The sequence below is a fragment of the Aythya marila genome (genome assembly GCF_965140915.1).
Source record: "Aythya marila genome assembly, chromosome: 3".
NCBI classification, from domain to species: Eukaryota; Metazoa; Chordata; class Aves; order Anseriformes; family Anatidae; genus Aythya; species Aythya marila.
The window spans coordinates 117,265,607-117,288,007 of NC_139044.1; the positions used below are offsets into that span (position 1 = coordinate 117,265,607).

Sequence of the window (22,401 nt, forward strand, 5' to 3'; positions counted from 1 at the left end):
GGCTTCCCATCAGGCCATAAACATGAGTGAGAAATCACAACTTTCAGCTTTAGCCCATTGCCACGGGCAGTCCTGCTGGCCACCTCCTGGTGCTGGCAATGGCATCCAGACCACCAGAAACAGTTGGATCCCAATAATTTGGTTCATGTTTAAAGAACACTAAAAAAAAGTTTAGTGTGGACTGAAATCTCTCTAAATTAAACAGGTATAGAAGCAACCAATCCAAAGGGCTAGTTCTGCTTCTGAATGTTTATTTATTTTTACTGTTCATGAACCATAAATCTTTAAAAGATCTCCAACTAAATGCTGTATTAGAAATCAACTAAGTGGGTCCTGATGGGATATATCATCTCATTTAAAAACCTCTCATGAAGTAAACTTAAGAATGTAAGATCTACTATCTTTCACGCATGTAGAGTCAATTAGGGTGAAATGCAATCTGTCTAAATCCTTTGAAAAGCATACAATGCTTCCAGAGGCAGGGAACAGAACAAGAAGAGCAAAGCAGTTCCCATAAAATACCTGTCCATGCTGTGCAGAAGTGTAATGCAAAGAAGCGTGGCTCTGAAGGAAGAGAAAGTGATCTCTGCTGTAAAACTTCAGTACATCCACCAAGAGGTCTACAAGAATGACCTATCCCTGCTCACCCTGGAGAAAATCGAAACAAAAAAAAGTTTTCTTCTTAAGTTTAAATGGAATTTCCTGCATTTCAGCTCTCTCTGCAGCAAGAAGAGTCTTGCTCCACCTCTTTATTTTATGTAAAATAAACAGGCTTGGAATTAAACAGTTAATAACAGAATCATACACCGTACCAATGACTTTAAAAATTCTTAGGTACACAGAGCTCCTAGAGCAATGTTTTGGTCTCAAATGTAAGTTATCCTTTGATATGCAAACAGGAAAATATTGGGTAGTAACAAGACTGCAGCTGACACCAACACTAGAGCTACTAAAATCTTTTGTCACTGCTGCTGATAGTGACAAGTCAAGGAAGATGTTAACTAAGTGATGACAGTTTAAGAAAAAGAAACAAGAATGAACGGAGGACAAAAAAAAAACATGTCTTTTGCTGAGAGAACAGAAGAGTTTACTTTGCTTGGTTTATGTCTGATTAAGTCTTTACGTTTTGTGGGTTTTTTTGTTTTGTTTTGTTTTTTTTTTAATAGGTTGACCAGCAATTTAATTACCATCTAAATGTAATTCAGGAAAACCTACTATCATTCCGTTCATCCCATGAAGAAAACTGTCATAAGTGTCAATAGCTGCAAGATCAGACAAAAGAAACTAAATCAAAATACACATTTTTTAATGGAGAGAGTTAAGAAACATTGGAGCAATTTATGAAATTTTGCAGTGGGTTCTCTGTCAAAGGACGTTTTCTCTAAAGAGCATGATCCGATTCGAGTAAGAATTAATTCATGGAAATGTTGTGCTCTTTTTTATGCAGGTCAGACTGAAGTTCACAATCACCTCCCCCAAAATGTGTAATTATCACTACATATAAAGCTAGAAGTTTTAACAGCTTTACATAATTGAAAGGCTGTCTACCCCCTGAGTTGTACCTTTACTGCCTCAGGAAAGTTAACCCACCCCAGATGTACCTGAGTGTCTCTGCAAGGAGCACGGCTGAGACCAGGAAGAAAATATTTCCTGGCACTACTCACTGGGATCAGTAGGACAAAATATTCCTTTAAATTAACAATATTCTGCTATCTCAGGCTAAGTAGCTGAGAAAAACAGCTGTGTGCATATATATATATACATATATATAGGATTACATCATGTCTCACACAGGGGGTTCCCTCTGCATTATCAGGGCTCCTTGACTAGTGCTCCTACCCCTATCATAAAATAAAACAGCCAATTAAATAAAGTGAACAATACATACTCACCAAAACGTAAAAATGTTTCAACGACATTGCAACTAAAATTTATTCTGAAAACTGGAATTCTACGAGAAAGGCAGAAGCAATAAATAATACGCAATTTTACTATGGAACATGACATCGTACTGCGCCACTATACAGAAATCATATGAAAAGCATAATTTTCAAAAAACGAATGCAGCAGCTCAACTGCAAGGAAAGAAAAGGCACAACATCGTTCCCAGATTATGAAATTTGTTGAAGACCAGATAAATCCAACTACATTACAAAAAAAAGTGAGGTTTACTACCGTTTGCATTGTTTTCAACTCACAGCACAGTATTTTATCAAACTTTCCCTCACTTTTACGAACTGAATCACAAACCAGCTACTACCAGTCACTTCACAGAATTTCACGTCATAGCAAAGGTTTAACTCCATAATTTGCTTAGACTCAGACCCTAAATAAGTAACAACACAAAAAAACAAGGCAGACAAGGTCAAGTCTCACATAACCCTGTGGTCAGCAACTTAAAGAGAAAGGAATGCCACGTAGCTTTTTGCAAGGCTGGATTAAATGCAATTTCCAAGCTGAAGCTGTCACTTGGCTTTTTTTTCCTCTCGTTTGGGCTGCAGCACAGCCTGAGCCACTCTCTGCACTCACAAGGTTTGTAAACAGCAAGCAGGAACTCTCAGCTGAGAGGTTCCCTCAAAACAACAAATCCCACTGAGGGGCAGAAAGCATCCATGCCCATCAGACACCTACAAGGCAAGAGGAACTTGGTGCATCAGGACCAAGATGTGCAAGGAGGTGTAACGCAACCTTCTCCACGGGGATGGCAGCAGTGGGGTGAACAAGCTATATTGAATGAGGGAGGAGGAGCAGATCAACAACATCTTCAAATGGGAATGCATGGTAAAGGGGCTGCGACTCTTCATCTAGATCCTTTTCACACTGAACACGATGGACACCTCAGGTCACTGGATTAGGACCGGTGCTGGTTCCTGCTTCATAGAAATGTCTGACAGATGTTTTCCTTGAGTGTCCATACACTAAGGCAAAGTTTGGCTCATAAATAAGACAACTTGGATGCCCAACTGTGGTCACAGACCTATGATGTGATCGGAATTGGAGACGTGGTGCAGCACACGCAGCTTGAGCAGTGTCATGGATAGGAAGGGGGTTCGCAGGAAGGGTTAGTCAGCAGTCTAGGATGGGGAGCTGCACTCTGCAGCAAAGAGCTCCAGTGTAAATGTAGTCACGTCTGTTGAGTGTCTCTGAGTCAAGATCAGGGGGGAAGGAAACACTGGAGATGGTGTGGTTTGGGGTCCACTACAGAGCTGCTGACCAAGAGGAGGGAAGTCCACAACGAGCCAGCACAAGTCTCCAGACTGCAGGCCTTGGTCACCCAGGGGGACCTCAGTTCCCAGACATCTGCTGGGACTGTAACACCAAGTTGTGCAAGCAATTCTGGAACCTGCACTGGTGGCAATTTCCTAACAAAAATGCCAGAAGGACCAACCAAGGATAATGTTTTACTTGACCGGCTGTTCATAAGCGGGGAAGAACTGGCAACAGTGCAGCCATAGGTGGCAGAGAGTTGCAGCGCCCACAAGATGATGGAGTTCAGGATCCAAAGGAAGGCTGGAAAGGCAAACAGCAGATTTAGCATTTTGGACTTTGAAAGAGCAGATTCTGGCTTATTTAGGTAATAGCTATGTACAAGGTCCTGCAAGGCTGCCAAAGGCAGAAGGTGCCCTCCAGAGCTGTCTGGTTTTTGCTGAAAAGTTTCTACGAGAGCTAAGGAATAAAGCATCACAGAGGAAAAATGGGAACTTCATCAGAAGCACATAACTTCTTAGTGAAGTAAAACACTAAGAGAGAGCATGCACGAAGTAGAAACAATAACAAGCAACAAAGGAAGGACAGAAAAGCATTTCTTAGGCTTCTAGACATGAAATCTAAAAGGCTGAAGCTGGAATTAAAACTAACTATGGTCATAAACAGCAATAAGAACCAATTCCACAAAAATTACAGTTGAAAAAGGAAAAAAAAAATTAGGTGCATTAATTACTACAGAAGGCAACCCAGAAGTAGTATGGAAGACTGAAGTACTCAACACTACTTTTGCTTCTTCACAAAGACTGTTCCAAAACCTGTGCATGCACCAGCACACACGGAAAGGAGAGCAGCAAACAATGTGGGGGGAAACAGCTTATGACTACTTAAAGAAGTTAAAGGTGTTCAGATCCAAGGAGCCATGTGAAGTTTGTCCAAGGTTGTGGAGCAAACTCACTGCTGTGACTGTCACAGCACTGTGACAGATATAGGGTAGTATCTAGAAAAATCTAGGTGATTGGGAGAGATTGCTGATGACTAGAAACAGCCATTTTTAAGGAAAGCAAAAAGAGGATTGAGGAACTAGATGCTGGTCAGCCTCAGCTCAGCCACAGAAAAGATCATGGAACGTGTCCTCTTGGAAACCATTTCCCAACACAAAGAGAACAAGAAAGTAATTGGGAATAGTCAACACATTTACCAAAGGTAAATCACGCTTGACCAGCCAGGCTGCCTTTCACAATTAAATGACAGCTATGCAGATTAGGGCGAAGCAGTGGATGTAATACACGTTGACTTCAGCAGGGCTTCTGACACCATCTCTTACGGTATATGCATTTGGAAACTGTGAAAGTACAGGCTCAAAGAACAGATTGGTAGACACTAGACACGTCAAAAACTGTCAGGATCACCAAAATCAAAAGGCAGTGATCAATATCTTGATTTCTCGTGTGTAGCAGGTTATGCCAGGGGCTGATGCTGGGGCCAATATCATTCAATACCTTAAACAAGAACATGAATGATGTGACAGAAAACACATTCAGCAAGTTTGAGGATGACATTAAACTGAAGGTGAGAGTGGACATGCCAAACAACAGACCTTCAGCCCAATAAGACCTTGAAAGTTTTCAGGTCTATGCCAACAGACACCACATGAAGGTCAGCAATGAGAAGTACAGGTTCTGCACTGCTGCAAAATAATCTCAGCCCTGCTGGAAAGGATTTGGGATTATGCTGGATGCCAGGTTAAATATGAACCAGCAATGTGCTCTCATTGCAAATAAAGCTAACTCTGTATTGGGCTGCATTACAAGGAGCATAGATGATAGCAAAATGAGGAAAAAGTATTCTCTTCTATGCTGTACTGGTAAGAATTCACCTGGAATACTCTAACTGGTTGCGGGTCCACTCTGAAAAGAGGTGTTAATGGACTGGTGGAGGTCTGCAAGGTCAATGGTTGAGTTGGTCAGCAGCCTACAGCACACAAACTGGGCTTGTTTCAGCAGGTGAAAGGAGAACTAAGGGGCAATAACACAGCAGCTGAACAGAAGTGAGAATGACAGCTCAGCAAGCCCTTCTCAGTAGCACCAGTATCGGAAATGGAAGCAACCACAAACTGTGCCTTGGTTCACATCAGATATATGGAAATGCTCACTAGAAGCCAGAGCAGCACTGGAACAGGAGCTGGACTGAAGATCCCTTCCAGTAAACGTTTCTCCAGACCCACAGTCTAGAAACACTTTAAACAGAGGAAATATTTCTGAGGAAATGTTACACGATGTTTAAAATTTAACTTGCCATTCTTTTCGCAAAGTAGTTAACATCTTATTTTAACTTTTGCAATTCGTTGGAGCTCCAAGCTGTTATTAAGTATATGATACCATGCTTAGTCATAGAATAAAAATGCCAAAAAAGAAATTGTAATTGGCTTTATGAGAACGTTTTTGTATAACTGCACAAAAGTATTCTATCTATGGAGTTAAAAAGCATAAACAGGATTTAGCATTATCTTTTATCCAGGTTTTTATCAATAAGCAACAGGAAGATGCCAATTTAATCCACCATTTAATCCACGCAACTCTTAGTATTATCTCTAAAGTTCACTGCCCTGAAGACATAAGCCTTTCTCTGTACCCCTTTGACTACAACTTCTCCACATCAGACACAATATTCTTCCTGCTGCCTTTATTTTCACCATCACCTTCTTGCCACCTCCAGGATTTTACCAAGCACCTGTAAAATCCATTTTTTCTTGCTCTCAAACACTCTTTCCACTCAGATTATACCATCAGACATTTATAATTCTCCCTCCAGCACTTACGGACCTTAATGTGTTTATTTTTTTTCCTAAGTTCACAGGTTTCATGAAAGACCTTGGATGCCTGGCACGAAAATACTTCTGAAAAACTGCCTTGTGAAAGGGAGTAATGATCACAAATAATGCAGCATGCAGGTGCCACTTTGACTCCTATTTAGCAGTGACGATGATGTTGCGATGTTTTCTGTTCCTAGGACGACTGACAGAAGGCAAAATCAGCTCCTTAACTCGAGGTTGCTGCTTTGCTTACCTGACACCTCTCATTTACACAAAATGAAAGGAAGAACACTGCAAAACCACCGAATTATCTTTCGAGAAGTTCAGTTTTCCAAACACTGGGGTTGGCACACCCACACCATGTTTTGATGCCGTTATTAGGTATTGTGTAACAGAGACGTGAAGGGTTAGGTAATGTTTTTAAACCCCCTAGGCAAAAATTAACCACAAAACCCACGTATGGACAAACGAAAACCAGCCTCGTTGGCCGCTCCACCAATCGATTAGGTGCTCCTCTCCCCCCCCGAGCCCACCCAGGAAACACCATGACGAACACAAATCCCCTCCCAGGGCGTCCCGCCCGCTCCTCCCACACGGCTGTGAGGCGGCGCCCGCCATTTTCCCTCCCTCCCCGCCCTCGTCCCGCCTCAGCGCGCATGCGCGGGGCCGCCTGAGGGAGCCGGGGCCGCCTCAGGGGCTGAGGGGCAGAGATGGAGGGGGGGGGGTCGCCATTACCTGCCACCGGGATGCGCTGGCTCCTGCCGGGGAGCGCTTCTCCCTCGAGGGGCAGCCGGGAGGTCGATTCGCCCATGCTGAAGGTGGAGCTGCGGAGGAGGAAGAAGAGGAAGAGGGGGCGTCGCGGCGCCGTTGGCATCGCCCCCGAAGGGAGTCGTTTTGGGGTGTGGGGTGGGGGGGGGGTGATGGCGGCGGGGCGGGGAGCGGCGCGCGCGGACCGTTGGGACCGGCGGGAGAAGGAGGAGGAGGAGGAGGAGGAGGAAGAAGAAAATGGCGGGCGTGAGGCGGCGAGGTGCGAGGATCGCCCCCTGCCGAGCCGCCGAGGGCACCGTGCCCTGAGGGGATGCCCCCCGCCTGGCCTTGGTGTGCTGAGATCTCTGAGGGGGGCAGCCCTGAGGGGGGCAGCGCCGTCTCCTGTCACTCACGGGTGTCCCTTGGGTGCTCTGAAGGGTGCTGGCAGCGCTCTGGAGGCGTGTGCTGTGAGGGCTCGACTCCTCGTTAGCTCTGCCCGCTGCACTTTGGCCCTGGCCTTTTGCTCAGAGCTCCATAAACGCCCGTGGGATGTGCTGCTTGGTCTCTCTGGGCGCTTAATACATGGTGTTTATGCAAGAGGGCTGCTTCAGATTTATTTTTTTTTCATATGCCTGCTCCTCTTGGAGTATGCCAATGCACCACAACCGCCCTCTGGGTTTTTGCCTGTGACCCCCAGTTGGGCCAGGGGAAAGAGAAATGTGCAAACATACTCAAGAAAATGTACTACACAGGTTCCTCATGCAGTAATATGACCTATTCTGTAATAATCTTTTTTTTTTTTTTTTCCAGAGTTTATGGATAGAGGTAGCAGTCTCTTCTGTTATGTTTAGCCAATGCACTGCCTCGTGTCAATCATGCAGAGTTTATATGTATGAAGAATGTTCTCTAAGTAATGCATCTCCAGATACCAGTGTCTGTATGTATGTTTGCAATAAAAATACAGAAACAAAAAGTGAACGGAGTGTAAGTACTTGTAGAAAATAGCCACCATATTTTGAGGAGTGATAATACACACTTCACATCGAAGATAAGCCATCAACCAGTATGGGTTTTTAATACAGAAGACATATAGAAGCCAGAACAATGATGTTTTGTTTTTGAGACAGTTGAAGCTCAATCTGTTTGTAAAGTCATGGTCAATAGAAAAGAATTTCTTAGAAAAACTGTAGAATGCAAAGGTTTGTGAACTAGACAGGAGTCTTGCACAGTGATTTCAGAGCAAGGGAAAACATAATGCATGGATAGGACGCAAAGGTTATAGAAAGGAAATGAGTAATTCAGTACAAAATTCATCTGGAGTGGCCTGAAGAAGTTGGATTGTTGGCTGAATAGGAGAAAATGTGATGAAATGACAGACCGATGCCTAGTCTATGAGAGGGAGGCCAGATAATTTTCTCAAAAATACTCTATGACAAAGGAATGCAGTTCTATTCAGCTCCTAATCAAACTGGAATTCACGAGGATATACTCTTGAGAGACAATTTGTTCAGATTTATAAAGGAATTGTGTATTTACAGCAATTCTAAGAATTCCCAGATGCTCACAAAAGAATCTGGAGAAGCAGGAAATCCATGTTGTAGGAGCCAGGCTTCCCGTAAAATGAAAAGCTCACATGGGAACCTGAGAGACGAGCTGTCCTCTGTCTTCAGGTTCACCATTGTTCGTCTACATGAAAGGCAAACAACATCCTCTGAGCACAAGTAGTCCCACGACTGCAGTCCATTTTTTCTGTATATATGTAAGGAGGGATAGATACAGTTAGATCAATGAGAAAAGGCCAGAGAGGCCCTCAAGTGACTTCTAAAAAATATGCAATAACCAGAAAAAAAATCTGTTAAATAAAGGAGTGAATATAGAGATGCATACAGTACATAACTGATACTTTGAATAATACAAGTTACTAAGTGGAAATGCTCAATAATAAAGTGTGGATTTAATTTGAAACATTCACCTAATGACTTTTTTCTCATTTATAATATCTATGTTGACGATTTCCAACTCTTGCTTCCTTCATAAGAAGCCTCTAGCAATGATGACATCCACTTTTTATACAGACTGGTAGTGAAAAACTCTTCTTCCACTTTTATCTCCATTTCTTCGGTTCACCACATATATTTACACTCACTCCACTGTCTGCCAAGAGCATGTTTCTAAAAAATTCAGCAGATAATGTTATGATGGACAGCAATGCAGTTTTTCCCCTAAGAGTTAATGTTTGTACCGGTGAGGCTGAATGTTCAACCCGAATCGTTTACTGAGAGCATTCCTGCTGCCTCTGTGAATGGTTCCATTTTCATTGCCATCTTCCTTGCATGTACCAAGGTCAACCAGAGGTGAAGGACAGAAAAACAGACTAATGTTTGGGCGATTCGGTCTTGCAAATGAAGTGGTTAAAAACGTTTCAGAGCCCTGATGCGCTCTGAAAGGCCAGCAGCTGAAAAGCCAGCATCTCCTCCACTCACTTCCCAGTGATCTTCCACACCGTGTATGCTGTCCCCGTGATTTAAATTGTGTCTTAAATCATAGGTGTTCTTTCGGTTACATTAATTCTTACAGGAAAAAATTGCTTTGTCACCCATTGCATTCAGCTGCCTCATTTGTGAGGCTGACAACAGCAGAGCAGGGCACTAAGAGATTGGCGGTGGGACTCCAAAACAGTGGTTAGAGCAGTGACAGATAGCAGGGCTGTTGATGCATTTCAATTACAGCTATTACAGGCAGGAAGCAGCCTTTCATTCCGTGTTTGTATGGCACTTCACACACTGTGTTCCTGCTTCGTAACTGGATCCCAAGTATTAAATAGTAATAAGCCATGATGCCACTTAACAAAAACTGCTGGTTTACAGAAGTGCTTTGTGCTTCTTCGCTCGGTGGAAACAGAATACTTTTTTAATTCAATAAAAATTACATTTCCTTACATTTCAGGAAAACGTGGACTATTCCCTTTTCTTGTTCCAGAGGTTAAGATCTGTGTGGGAGAGTAAAAATCACACCCTAACTTTTTAAAGTTTTCTGGATAAGCATTTGCCTATCCAAACACGCAACAGAAACTGATGTATTTGTATTTGTGATTTCGTGTGCTTCGCATTTAAACATAGACTTTATGCCAACACAGAGATTGAATCAAGAAGTGTTGAAAATCAGAAAAAAAAAAGCCTAGGTTAAGGTATCTACGTGGTGCTTGGATCCCCATCTAATAATCACAGTATCCCCAGCACAGCAATTTCACAACATCTGTGGATAACCTTCAGGAAACCAGCGTGAAAAAGGAAAAAAAGATAGATTTGAGGGAGAGAACAGCAAGAAAAGGGATGTGGGCTTACCTGTGTCCTTTCAGGCAGGGCTCTACACAGATTCCTAGTCATCCAGTTTTAGGATCTTAAGCGAAATACATTTTTTTTCCAGAACTTGACATTTACAGTACATAGTGTGGAGAACAGTCAGACTTGCTTTGATAATCACCAGCCTTGGGCAGAGGGGATTTGAGCAGCTTGTTCTTGTTTCCCTCCTGTACAAACTGGGGGTGGAGGCCCGCAAGCTTGGCGTGAGAGGTTGTTGCTCTGAAACAGGCAAATGCTGGACTCTGATAAATGCCCTTTAATGCAATACATAGACCTTTCCTTTGGGGTTGGATTTGCTAGCCCTTGTGGTTTTGCATTGATTTGTTTGTCCAACGTAACAAGATTTGCCGTGTCTTGAAACCAATACAAAGTCAGGTTTGTGTTGCAACCTGCATCTCCTGGAAAGCAACCTTTATTTTCCTCCTTTTAATTTAAAACACACAGCAATAGAAGATTCTCCGCAGACTTTGGTGGATTGTTCAGTGCTTAATTACTGTTAAAAATATGCACCTTATTTTTAGCTTAGCTTCAGCTCCCATTAAATCCCAGCATATCTTTCCTAGAACGTAGAGATGTTCTTCTAGCCAGCTTTTCTTGCTTTTCCTCTTCACACGTGGTGCTACAGACTGGTCATCCCTCAAGACAGATAAACGGGACTGTTGGAGTTCATCTCAGTGAAGTACATTTTCTAATTCTGTAAGTATTGTCACTGCTCTTCTCTGAATCCTCTCCGGGTTTTCAGCTGACATGTTTTCTGATTTATATTTTTTTTATTTTTATCTGCCCAGTCTGGTGAAGATATGAGTAATTAGTACAGAATTTTGGTATGGGTCACAGCAAAGCAAGTACAGTTGTAATAGGCTTTCCTGATTCCTGCTTGATTTTGCATTCATATATCCCAGGGCAGTGTTAGACCTTTCAGCCTCCGAGGAGCCCTGCTGTGATTCCCAAGGGCTTCTCAGGAATTTATTACCAATGTATAGAAATACATAGATTATGGCAAATATATAGAAAATTGGATTCAGTGCCTCATTAGCACCATTTAAACTATTGGTGTAGACCTGCACCAATCCCCCATCATTGTCACTACCACTTCTGCAGTTTTGGGGCCAGCTGCTAGCAGCTGGAAATTGCTGTCCACGTTCTTCACCGTAACTGATACAAATGTCAAATCACGGAGCTCAGAACTGATGCCTACATGACAGTGCTGTAAACACGCCAACCCTACCATGATTGCTTCTTTGCAATCACATTTTGTGGCTGGTCAGGTAACTGAATCTCTGCAAACAGCACGTATTTTCATCAGAACAAACCTGCTGCTCCCCCAATTTTAGCAAAAAAAGACGTGAACTGCTTCTCAGGAGGTTGTGTAATCAAGGGAAATGGAGACTTTAAGTGCCCCAGTTCTTTCTGGAAACAACAGACCTGAATTCCTGTATCAACAGCTGTATCTGTTACCCCAGAAGGACAGCCAAGACGATAATACAGTAAAGCAATCTACATGAGACGGTTTCTAGAGAGAGGGGAGAAGATTAATCAGTCATTCATCCGCCTTCCATTTGGGATCTAGATGAGCATTTAGATACAGATTAAGCTACATAAATTACACTAAAAATGGAACTGACGTAGAAGAGCCATCAGCACTGTACCTCAGAATAATGCGGTGATTTGGGATTTACAGAGGAATGTCAAAAACAATGGGCAATTTAATAGAGCAGAGTACCACACATGCCAGGGAGAAGGTGAAAATGCAAGACACAAGCAGCCTCTTTACACAGGTTGTTCTGTATGTTTTCCAAATACAGAAAGAAGAGCTAATGCAACAAGCCAGCTATCTGCAAGTCTTACCAGCACGCGTAAGCCTTGGTTCTCTTTCTTCCACTGGAGCTTCAGGAGGCATCTACAGGCGGTACCCACATGGTGACACAAGCCAAGGTGATGCATACACATGCATTTAGGGGTCTGTCCATCAGTGTTTCTGCATGAAACGGGTTTTGAGCTCTCAAAATACCCACTGGAGAGCTGGTCAGTGCAGGGCTTGGTGCGGCTGCCCGCACACGGGTGTGCAGTGCCCTGGGTTGCATCACCTGCACTTCACGTGCTTCTCCAGCCTGGCACTGGTCTCATCAACATCCAATGTCCTATCTCTAAGCTCCATGAATATGTCTCAGGTACTGCAGAGCATTTCAAAGGGCTCTCGGCACCCATGTGGGAGCAGCTGGATTAAGTCTTACCAATGACAGCGTGCGCAGAGCAGTTCTGTTGAGAAATTATCACCAGTTTATTCACTCTTTCACTCCAGCGACCATCAAACAGAAAACTCTTGCTCGTCTTTGGAGTTCAGGTCCTCTGTGCATGTGCAGACACCTAAAACATCTCTGGATCCTGACCCAAATCCTACCCAGACACTAAGAGTCAAAGGCTTTAGCTGCCACACAGCTTTGCTCAGGGTTGGCTCTCACCACCGAGCTTATGTCCTGTGGTGAAGCAACCACCTGCCAGCACCGAATTAACACTTTGCAGTCAGGTAGCCTGTGGCCAAAGAGTTAGCAGCTGGCCAGTTTGCAGATACCTCCTTCAGTGGTGTGGCTTCTCTCAGCTCCATAAATGTACTGGGCTTAAATGAAGTTACCAGCAGCTGAGGCTCAGCCCTGGGGTTTTTAAATCACGATTTCCAGCTGTGGTACAAAATACTCTGTGGGTCAATTCCAATTTCTGGTCTGAGAGGACAAATTACTGGGTACATTTGGTAGCCTGTGCTGCACAAATCGGTTTAGATTGTTGTTAGCATCTTTCCCTACTTAAAATCTGAAAATTCAACGCAGATTTCACTAGAAACCATCATGATGCAGCCCTTCCCTTGGTAAAACTTTGGGAAAGGATTTCTCAATAAATACCCTCAGTACAGTTCACTTTGGGATTTTTGTGTTTTTATCTCTTTGAATGCTCATTTTTGCAGGATGGGCTTTACAGATAGAAATAAATTGCTGCTGCAGGTGGGGCGGAAACAAAAAGTTTGGGTGGGACTGATATCACCCAACTTTAGCTGTGGCATCCCATCCAAGCTGGGCATCTAGGTATTAGACTCATTAGATTCACGTCATCTTAAAACAGAGCAGATAGGCTGGCCTGTTCTGCAGAGAGGTTTGCTTCATTCAGCTCACAGCAGAAGGTGCCCTCGTGAGTAGCTTAGAATAGAAAGCTTGATTTTTTGATAACTGGAATTAGGGAAGTTTATTCTCCTTTATTTATCTAGGAAAACTGCAGGATTTTACAGCAAATTTCAACCCCATAAAAACTTTACTTGTTTTAGACACTGATTAGCCATTCCAAAATACATTGACTCATTTAGCACACTATCCTTCATATCCCCCATCACGACTAGTATCTTGCATTCCCCACTCCAAATTTTCCTTGTTGATCTCAGTCCTCCAGGTCTTTCTATTCCCTCCCTCCTAAGGCCTTTTTAATTCCTGAAACCCAAATAAGTATTTATTAAAGTCCTTGCCTTTTTTTCTGTTCTTCCAAATCATTGAAAGTCTTAAGTCCATTCACATAAATCCATACAAGTGGCTAAAGTATATTAAGGACTTTTACTTATTTAAATTGTCGATAGCGGAAAAAAATAAGCAATGCTAACATGGAAGCTGTCCTTATGCTTTAGGGTAACATTGTGCTAAGGCAGCTGCTCTGCTAGAGCTACTGATAGGATCTGTCTTGCAAATGCAGACAAATGGTGTATAACTAGATTTCCGTTATAATCTTCCGTAACAAGGAGGGCTCACTTAAATTCTGCAGATAACATAGAATATCATCAAAATCTGTAAAAACATCACTTCTCTAACCAATAAAGCAAGGATATTTTTTTCCTATCAGGCTGGCTTGTAATAGATTAGATAGTGTAAAAAGTATTGCATGTCAACTGACGTGCGTTTTTGGCAGCCTGTGTTGCTTATATGCGTAGATATGCACTTGGTCTAAATATTGGGGCTTTCTTTGTGGTTCTGTTTTCACCTGAAGTTAAAGCTCCACGATAAAAAATAAAATAAAATAAAATAAAATAAAATAAAATAAAATAAAATAAAATAAAATAAAATAAAATAAAATAAAATAAAATAATAAAATAAAATAAAATAAAATAAAATAAAATAAAATAAAATAAAATAAAATAAAATAAAATAAAATACAACAAAACAAAACAAAACAAGCAAATAAGCAAAAGCTTGTGGAATTGATTACAGCTTTTTTTCGTGGAAAATTCTGCCAGTGGAAGGTTAAAGCTGCTGCATTGATCATGTTCACGAGATGTGGTTCCTTGGAAGTGCTCAGAGGCCTCTGCAACGTCAACACAGGCTGATGATGTTTTCTAAATGCATTGCACAGTGTCTAGTAGATTCCTTGGCTTTGTCAGCCGGCGCTGGTTTGTATGCAGTGGCACTGATGACTTTATAAAAACAAATGACAGAGTTGTTTACGCTGCCTTTACTAAAGGAAATAATCACGTTTAATAGCGCTGGTTCCCCATACAGGGCTTTAAAAAAGGGCTCTCCTGCTATACGCTGTAATAAGCTTTTTATAAATGTGCTCATGTGGTGCTCAGCACAGCCTGCTGTGCTGATGCTATAAAACTGAAAGGGAGCTTCATAAGCTCTAAGTGCTGTCGTATATTACCATACAGCAGCGCTCCCCGTTATTAATGAAGTTTGTAAGAAAACACCCGGGCAAAGATTAAAAATACATGGATGGTGCTATCCGCCGTGCTAAAAGCCGATGTCGTCGGGGCTGCCTGTTTATTTGCTTACCCTGTGTGAGCTGTTTGAAGGAGTGCGGTGAAGATGAGAGAAGAGATGAGCATCCCCTGGGGACCCTTTTTGGCTGCCCAGCCGTGCAGGGATGCTGGCCCAGGGCTGCTGCTGCCCCCCGGAGCCCCCTGGTGGGCTCCTGCCCCCACTGCAAGCCGCCGGGTGGCCGCAGCGACAGGCGAGCAGCATCCTCATCCCGGTGCGTGGAAGTAAAACCAAGCCGGGGTTTCATTAAAGGCGATGAGAAATTGTCGGGGCTCTGCCCGAATATGTCTTATTTTGCCCATCGAGAGCAGTGGGTGTTGAATTGCATTGCAGAGAGCGCTCGTGGGGAGGGAGCTGCAGGCTGGCAAAAGCACCCAGGTGCTGATGTAAATGGAAAGGTTGCATATCCGAGATCATTTTGTTGGAGAAATCGTCATAAAATGGACTGAGACACCCCTGAAACGATCGGTTTTAAACAAAAATAGCATTTTTTTTTTCTGCCAGCATCTGCATCCTTGAAATAAACTAAATGCCAGGTAATACTCCATTTGGAAGTAAATAAATTAACAGCATACGTAAAAAATATATGGCCACCTATAAATTATCTATCATCCTTATCATACATCCTTCTCATGCTTTATTTAATCCCATTCTTTATTGGGATTGCCGTGCAGTAGATTGCTATGCAGTGCCTGCATGAAAGCACAGGTTCACATCTCCAAAGCCACTTAGGCATTGGAATTCTGTTGGCTCTCAAGATATTTAAGTCCTAGGGTAATCAGTGGGACTTAGTCACTTCTTTTGCCCCCAGCAACTCATATTCCAAATGCAAGTGAATATCTCACAGCCGTAATGAGCCCCATGCAGGAGCTGTTTTTCGGATGTAGATGGGGTAGAATTGCTAGACTAGTTTAGACACAGTGTCATGAAGAGGATTAAAGTACAGTTCATTCACAAAAGAGTGTTTCGACAATCATATGGTATAAGGCATCAAAAGGAGTGTAACAGCCTTGCAAGTGAACAGAAGAGCAGTCTATTATGAGCCCAGATTATGGAGACAAGTAGAATAAAGTGAAAAAAAAAAAAAAAAAGAAAAAAAGAAAAAGAAAAAAGAAAAAAAAAATGAATACAGATATCTGCAAAACAGAGAATAACTCCTTAGGTAGTCAACAGCAATATTTTTTTATGGAGAAACTGTATATAGACTGTATAACTGTACAATTTACAGCAAACACTCATGGATTAAACTAAGGTTATGCCTTTCAGCAGCAACGCTCTCGGACGATGAAGGGTCCTACAGCTGGAGACATTAAAAATTCAACATTTGTCATATCTCAGTAATTGCAGTCCCTTGGTATCTTCTATTCTGAGTGTGGGAGGTTATAAATATTGTTGATGACTCAGCAGTTGCTTTAGACTTCTGGGTCTTTACGAGGCATTTTGCGCCGCTTATTCATGTTGTCGCTGTCAGCATGAACCTTCACCCTAAGTGAAGGAGATTTACAATGAAGTCTGGGGGACTTTTGCCTTTGGTTCAGTTAATGCCAGTCTGGACCATTTTTTAAAAAAAAAAAAGTGAAATTTAAAAATTGCTTTCCCTTTTCCTTAAAAGATGGAAAACAAGTACAAAATGATACATTTTTAACCTGTATTTGGGAAGGACATGTTCCTTCAAGTATTTTCCAGGATAGCTGGAGGAATACAAAAATCCTTCTTTGGGGATGAGCAGTTCTGGCACAAATACCAAGAGACGACACTTCCATCCTTAAAATAAGCCCCCCGACATAAGTGATAATTTAATATACATCACGCCATCTGCTTTCAGAAATGTGCAAGCTGCTCCCAGAGAAGTCAACGGGAAATGCATTTTCCCTATTATTTTAAACATTCCGAGCTCTAACTTGATGTCACAAAAGCATGCAATAGTCATCTTTCCCCAAAGAAAATTACAGCTCGCCACTGGATAGAAAGATAACCGGTGCAAAACCCACCACTTCTCCTCCCTCTGCCCTTTACAATCTGCCAGACAAGACCACAGACGTTGAAGAGTGCTCTGTTAGTTAACAGGGCAGATGGGGAAGGGAGGAGATTTCGGGGCCACAAGGCCCAGAGGCCCTGGCAGCAGCTTTTCCTTTTACCCTCCATGAGCTTTCACCTTGAACACTTTTATTAATCTTGACTTCACCTATAGAAACACAAGAGATGTGCCAACACATGCAAGTGGCGTTTGAGGACAGAGAAAGGATTGAGCTTATTGTTTCCCCTAAGTAACAACCTAAAGAAAATGCTAGGCCAGGCCAAGCCTCACACTGCTCCAGCCTTGGAGAGGCAGGAGAGCCCAGACTCCACTCTTCTTGATGATCCCACTAGCAAATACTTGTAGGAAAAAAATGAGAACAGGGGAATGTGCCTGGCCACTTCTCCAGATCCTCCTGGCTTGTGGTGAACTCAGCTCAGGCATTTCCTCAGATCATTCCTGAACTATGAAATGATAATTTTTCTCATCTCCTTACAGCACTTGTCAGTCTGCAGACATCCCTCCCTCCTTCTCCAGGCTCCACCATCCATTTCAGTCAAATTCATCTCTTCTCGTGTCAGTGTGGTCCCGTAGCCTCCAGCATCCTTACTGCTTTTATTGACACTTTTTACTTTTTGACAATGTATTGACAGATTTTTCGAGGTGTGGGGTCACCATAGGTGCAAAGCAATCCTGGAATTATGAGTGGGTTTGGAACAAAAGGACCTTTGAAGGTCTCTGCTCAAATCGCATGCTCAAAGTAGGACCAGTTTTATCCAGCTTGCTTGTAGCCTTTGTTCACCTGGGTTTTTGATATTTTCAAGGATGGCAATTCCTCTGCCTCTCTGGTTCAGTGTCCTGATATTTGACCACCCCATAGTAAAGATATTTTTCCATGTATCTAACCAGAACCTCCTTCGCTGCAGCTGGTGTGCACTTCAAGCTCATCCTTTCTCTGTGCACCTCCAAGAACGGCTGGGCTCCATCTTCTGAACTTCTTCCATTAAGATAGTTGAAAGTGACAATAAAATCTTCACTTGGTCTTTTCTTCTTAATGCTGAACAAACCCAATTCCTTCAGCTTTTCCAAATATTTCACCTGCTTCACTTTTCTAGATATACTGATGACACCAATGGATTCGTTCCAGTTTGCTGGCATATTTCTTGTACTGGGGAGACCAAAAGCTGGACACAGTTCCCCAGATGTGATCTTACACATGTGAAAAGTTGGGTTTGCTTTTGTTCTTTTCACAGTTCCTAACAGTTCCTAATATTCAATTCATCATTTGCAGGGGAAAATAATCTTTCATCTTTTTATTTCCAACTAGGCAGTGGTTTTCTGGCATTTTCATGGCCCTGTCTGCCCTAGCTCTAAGATCACATCTCTGCTGACAACGCCTCACTCAGCACCAGCACTTGTCAGAGATTCAGAGCTGCTTTTCCACATGCACTTTAATTTGCCATGACAGGCGCTGAATTCCAGCTGCCATTTTATCACCTGGCCTCTCAGTGTTTTGAGGCTTCTGCAACTGGTTTTCATTTGCACATCCTCAAATAATCCCATATCACCAGCAAATAACCTGGCATCATCAGATGTGCTCTGTAGTCCACGTCTCAGTGCTAGGATACTGTTAACAGTTCCTGTCTTGCTCTTTGCTGCTCATTCTTTCATCAGTGAAAAGATAGCTCCTATAGCCTCTCAAGCCCATGGCTCCTTGCTTTTCTCAGCAGTCTTTGGACCTCTGAAGGCCACATAGACAACACCAACCAGATTGACATGATCGGTGCTAGCAACAAGTGCTAGTGGTTAAGCAAGATTGCAACCTGCAAAAGTCGTGTAGACTCTTCCCCATGTTCATGCACTCACTGTTTCTATTTATTAGCAATTTTCTTTATGAAGGGATTAAAAATATGTTTTTTTCATCAAATACTTAAAAAAAAAAGTCTGGTGTCACATTTCCTGTCAAATGGAGTGCCCAAGGTCCTGGCTACCCCTTTTTGGGTGGCCCTGCTTGTGCAGGGGTTGGACCAGGTGTACCAAGAAATCCCTTCCATTCTGTGGTTCTGTGAAATGTCATGGTAAGCAGAAGTCCAGCACCTTACTTGCCAGCCTGGTAGTTTCATATTCAAGTTCATTCAGTGTTCTTCCACGCGTGTGCTGCAGCCTGCAGTTCTGAAGTTATTCATCTTACACCCTGGTCCTCTGCTGGCCCTTCATACTGCCTGGCAGGCTTCCTAATCTGGTCATGTCTGGAAAAGGATTGATAATTTGTTCATGCTCTTAGAAATTTGTTCTTCAAATCTTTTTAGTCTACCTTTTTAATAGAATGTGTGTTCTCTATTTTCGCCTTGTTTGAACATGAAGTCTTCTTACTTGTAATAGCCTCCTTCGCTCTGATCCTTAATTACAGTAGCTTTCTTCTGGTCTTTTTAAAGTCTTTTTTTATACACACCATGTATTTTCTCTGAGCCTTCAATATGGTGTCTTTAAACAATATCTGTGCTGCTTGCAAACATTTCACCCATTCGTGGCTCCTACTAATTTCCTTTCAACAAGTTGCTTCATTTTTTGTAGGGCCACTTGTTAAATCCAACACTGTGCTTGGGATATTTTTGGCTTTCTTGTTCCTACAACAATACTGAATATCAGTGTATTACACCTTCTTATAAAAAGCAGCTCTTTGATAGCACTATAGCAAACCCAGGCTGCACAAGAAGTTCTTTTTCCCCTGATTACATGTCTCCAAGAAGTAGTTGTTCACAGATGACTAAAAATTTAGCCTCAGGCATCATGTTTTGCTGTTATATTTACCTAGTGTATGTGATGTCTCCTCTTCATATCGCATCTTGTACTCCCACAATGTCTCTGTTCTCCTTTAGGACATCTTGGACAGTGTCCCTACCTTGGCCAAGCAACTGAAGAACAACTCTAGTACAGTCTCTTGGGGTGGAATTTCAGTCTTTTGGCACCACTGTTACTGGTTGATACAGCTAACTTACTTATCTGATGTGACTTAAGTTTTCTTTACTGTGGCACGACTCCTCCAGGAATGCAAATTACTCCTGCGCAATTTATAGTTTGCTCTGATAGTGTCCTGATTATCTTCCCCCCAGTAATTTGCTATGATGCCTGTTACATTCATATCTGCACTCAACAGCAGATTTCCCAGTTCAGCTTTCTTATCTTTTATACTGGCTGTATTGATATGAGAAGCACATATGCCCCGAATGCCTGGTTTGTGTACCCACTGGATCTGAATTACCCAAGGAGACCTTCGCTGCTTCCTCTTTCTCACCTTCAGTCTTATCCATCTCTCCAGAATACACAGTTCTTGACCAGATTACACAATTCTCCAATTTCCAGACTAAAAGCACCCTTTACATTCATACCGGGCCACTGTACAGCCAAAAAGGACAAGCTGAAGTTCAAGGGAGCAACTTCACGGCTGGCAGCTTCATATAGTCTCATGGCAAGAAAAAGACACAGCCTTGAGGGTGGGAGTTCCTGCTTCTGATGCTTTTTTATGAAATTCATTTAAGGACACCTAAAATTAATAGGCACAGGTCTCCCCTCCCATCAGACAGCACCCATCTTTTTGCAGCCTGCCTTCTCCAGTGATACCCTGATAGCTACACCTGCACATATTTCTCTGTCATGCCCCATAGGCCTAGTCTGCCCGTCATCCAGACTTTTCCTGTGGAAAAGGGGCTTTAAGCCATGTCTCTCTCTTCCAGATCAGTGAGGTCTCATACAACACTGCAGGCCTTTCCCATCCTCTCGTGATCTGGAAGCTTCCTCACACGTAGATGTGATGTTGTTTCATTTAACCACTAAGGAAAGGCACCCCCTGAAAGCACAAGGAGAAAAGGAAGGATTGCTGCCTTTCTTTAATACTTGGAGGGATAAAGAGGTCAACCAACTTAGGGTAGGCCACATTTTCTGAGGACTTGAGTTTTCAGCTGTGCCATGAAACCTGCTCCCAAACAGAGCCACCAGGAGAACTCAGAGTACCTTTCTTTATCCCATTCCTTTTGAGGTTCAAGGAAGGTGTTGAGCAGATCAGCCCTGTGAAACACACATTTAATCACAAATTTAATTGTTTACAATTGTTGGCCCTCCTTCCCTGGCTGTTCTTTTCCACACAAGCATCATTTCTCTCTTTCTATCACCCCAAAAATTTGCGTGGCCACAGTTTGAGCCAGACCACAAAGCTGATCCAGAATAAAATAAACCCAGCAAAAATATATACGTGATTGTTAGTTTTAACACAGATCGGGGCCCCATCCTGGCTCACCACATGGCCACATAAAGCAGCTGCTGACCACAGAGAAGCAGCAGCTAGAAGGTAAAAATATGGTGTCTGGGAAAGAGCTAGCAGAGAGCTATTTTTTCAGCAGTTCTTCATTAAACAGAAACTATTGCCTGTCATCCCTCTGCTTCTTCTAAAAGCTGATGTACAGATGGCTGCACTACTCAAACTGCCAGCTGAGGTTCCTTGAAGATTAGACAGCCCCTTGGTCGGATGAGCAGGACTTCTCGAGGGCCATAATTTCCTAACAGGCACCTTGCTCATGTTTCAGAGGGTAAAATCTTCCCTCAGTCCCTCTCCTAACAGACATTGGAGATGATTGCCACCAAAACCCGGTAGCCTTGTCAATCTGGATGTTCTTGACCAGCGTAAGGCTCTGGTGGGGCCTGAGCATCATTTTCTCCCTCCCATGAGAGCGGAGCTGCTGATTTGGAAATAGAGTGGGAAAACATTGGGATGCTGGGAGCTGTGCATGCTCTTACAGGTGTGCTAATGAGAGGCAGCGCTCTGCTCATCACCAGCCTGAGACCTGGGAGAATATTAGTGAAAATGCCAATTTGCATGTCTTGGGGTTAATTGAGGAAATCTCCGATGGAAAATCTTGCTGTCACTTCTGGAGCCTGTTCAGAATATAAATTGTGTGTCTCCATGGGATATTGTGAAAGCTTTTCAGCTTCCTCACAGTCCTGTAGAAACAAGGATGGTTGTTAGCTCCCAGAGCTCACACAGAAGGAAGCTTTCCCCCAGATTCATAGTCACTTTCTATCCGTGTTGATGTTAATCTGGGATATATAAACTAAGCATGGAGAACATGTGGGATCCCTATCCAAAAAAAAAAAAAAAAAAAGTGGAGGGGTGTGAGTATTTCTTACTACCTAGACCACGTTTCCAGAGGAAAAGAGCCATTTCTACCTGAGGGAAGAAAAAAATAAATATATTATTTTTTTCAAGTGGCACATCTCTTTTACTCTGTGGCAAGTTTCTTTTAGGTAAAAATACTTAGTGGTTTTTTGTTTGTTTGTCTTTTTATCTTCTATTAAGTTGCAATGTTGCCTGACAATATGAAGTTGTCTCAATGAGAAAGTCAGGAAAGTGCAGAAGGAAGGAAATGATTAATTCATCGAATGCTGCTGATGAATCAATGCAGATTTCTATTATCC

The 22,401-nt window shown here is 42.6% G+C and overlaps 1 protein-coding gene across 3 annotated transcripts in view; it reads right to left on the reverse strand.

Moving 5' to 3' along the window:
• MSRA (methionine sulfoxide reductase A) overlaps positions 1-7,641 on the reverse strand; it is a 270,384-nt gene extending 262,743 nt beyond the window's left edge. Inside the window, exons 1-2 of one of the 3 annotated variants that reach the window (XM_082757572.1) lie at positions 7,180-7,641; positions 6,755-6,843 (exon numbers count right to left, since the gene is read on the reverse strand). In XM_082757572.1, the coding sequence (XP_082613698.1) occupies positions 6,755-6,830 (76 nt within the window). In that variant the 5' untranslated portion in view covers positions 6,831-6,843; positions 7,180-7,641. Of the gene's footprint in view, positions 1-6,272; positions 6,323-6,754; positions 6,952-7,179 lie in introns of those variants that run through there. The other 2 variants (XM_082757571.1, XM_082757573.1) reach the window with 2 other exon arrangements.
• Positions 7,642-22,401: the final 14,760 nt, after the last annotated feature.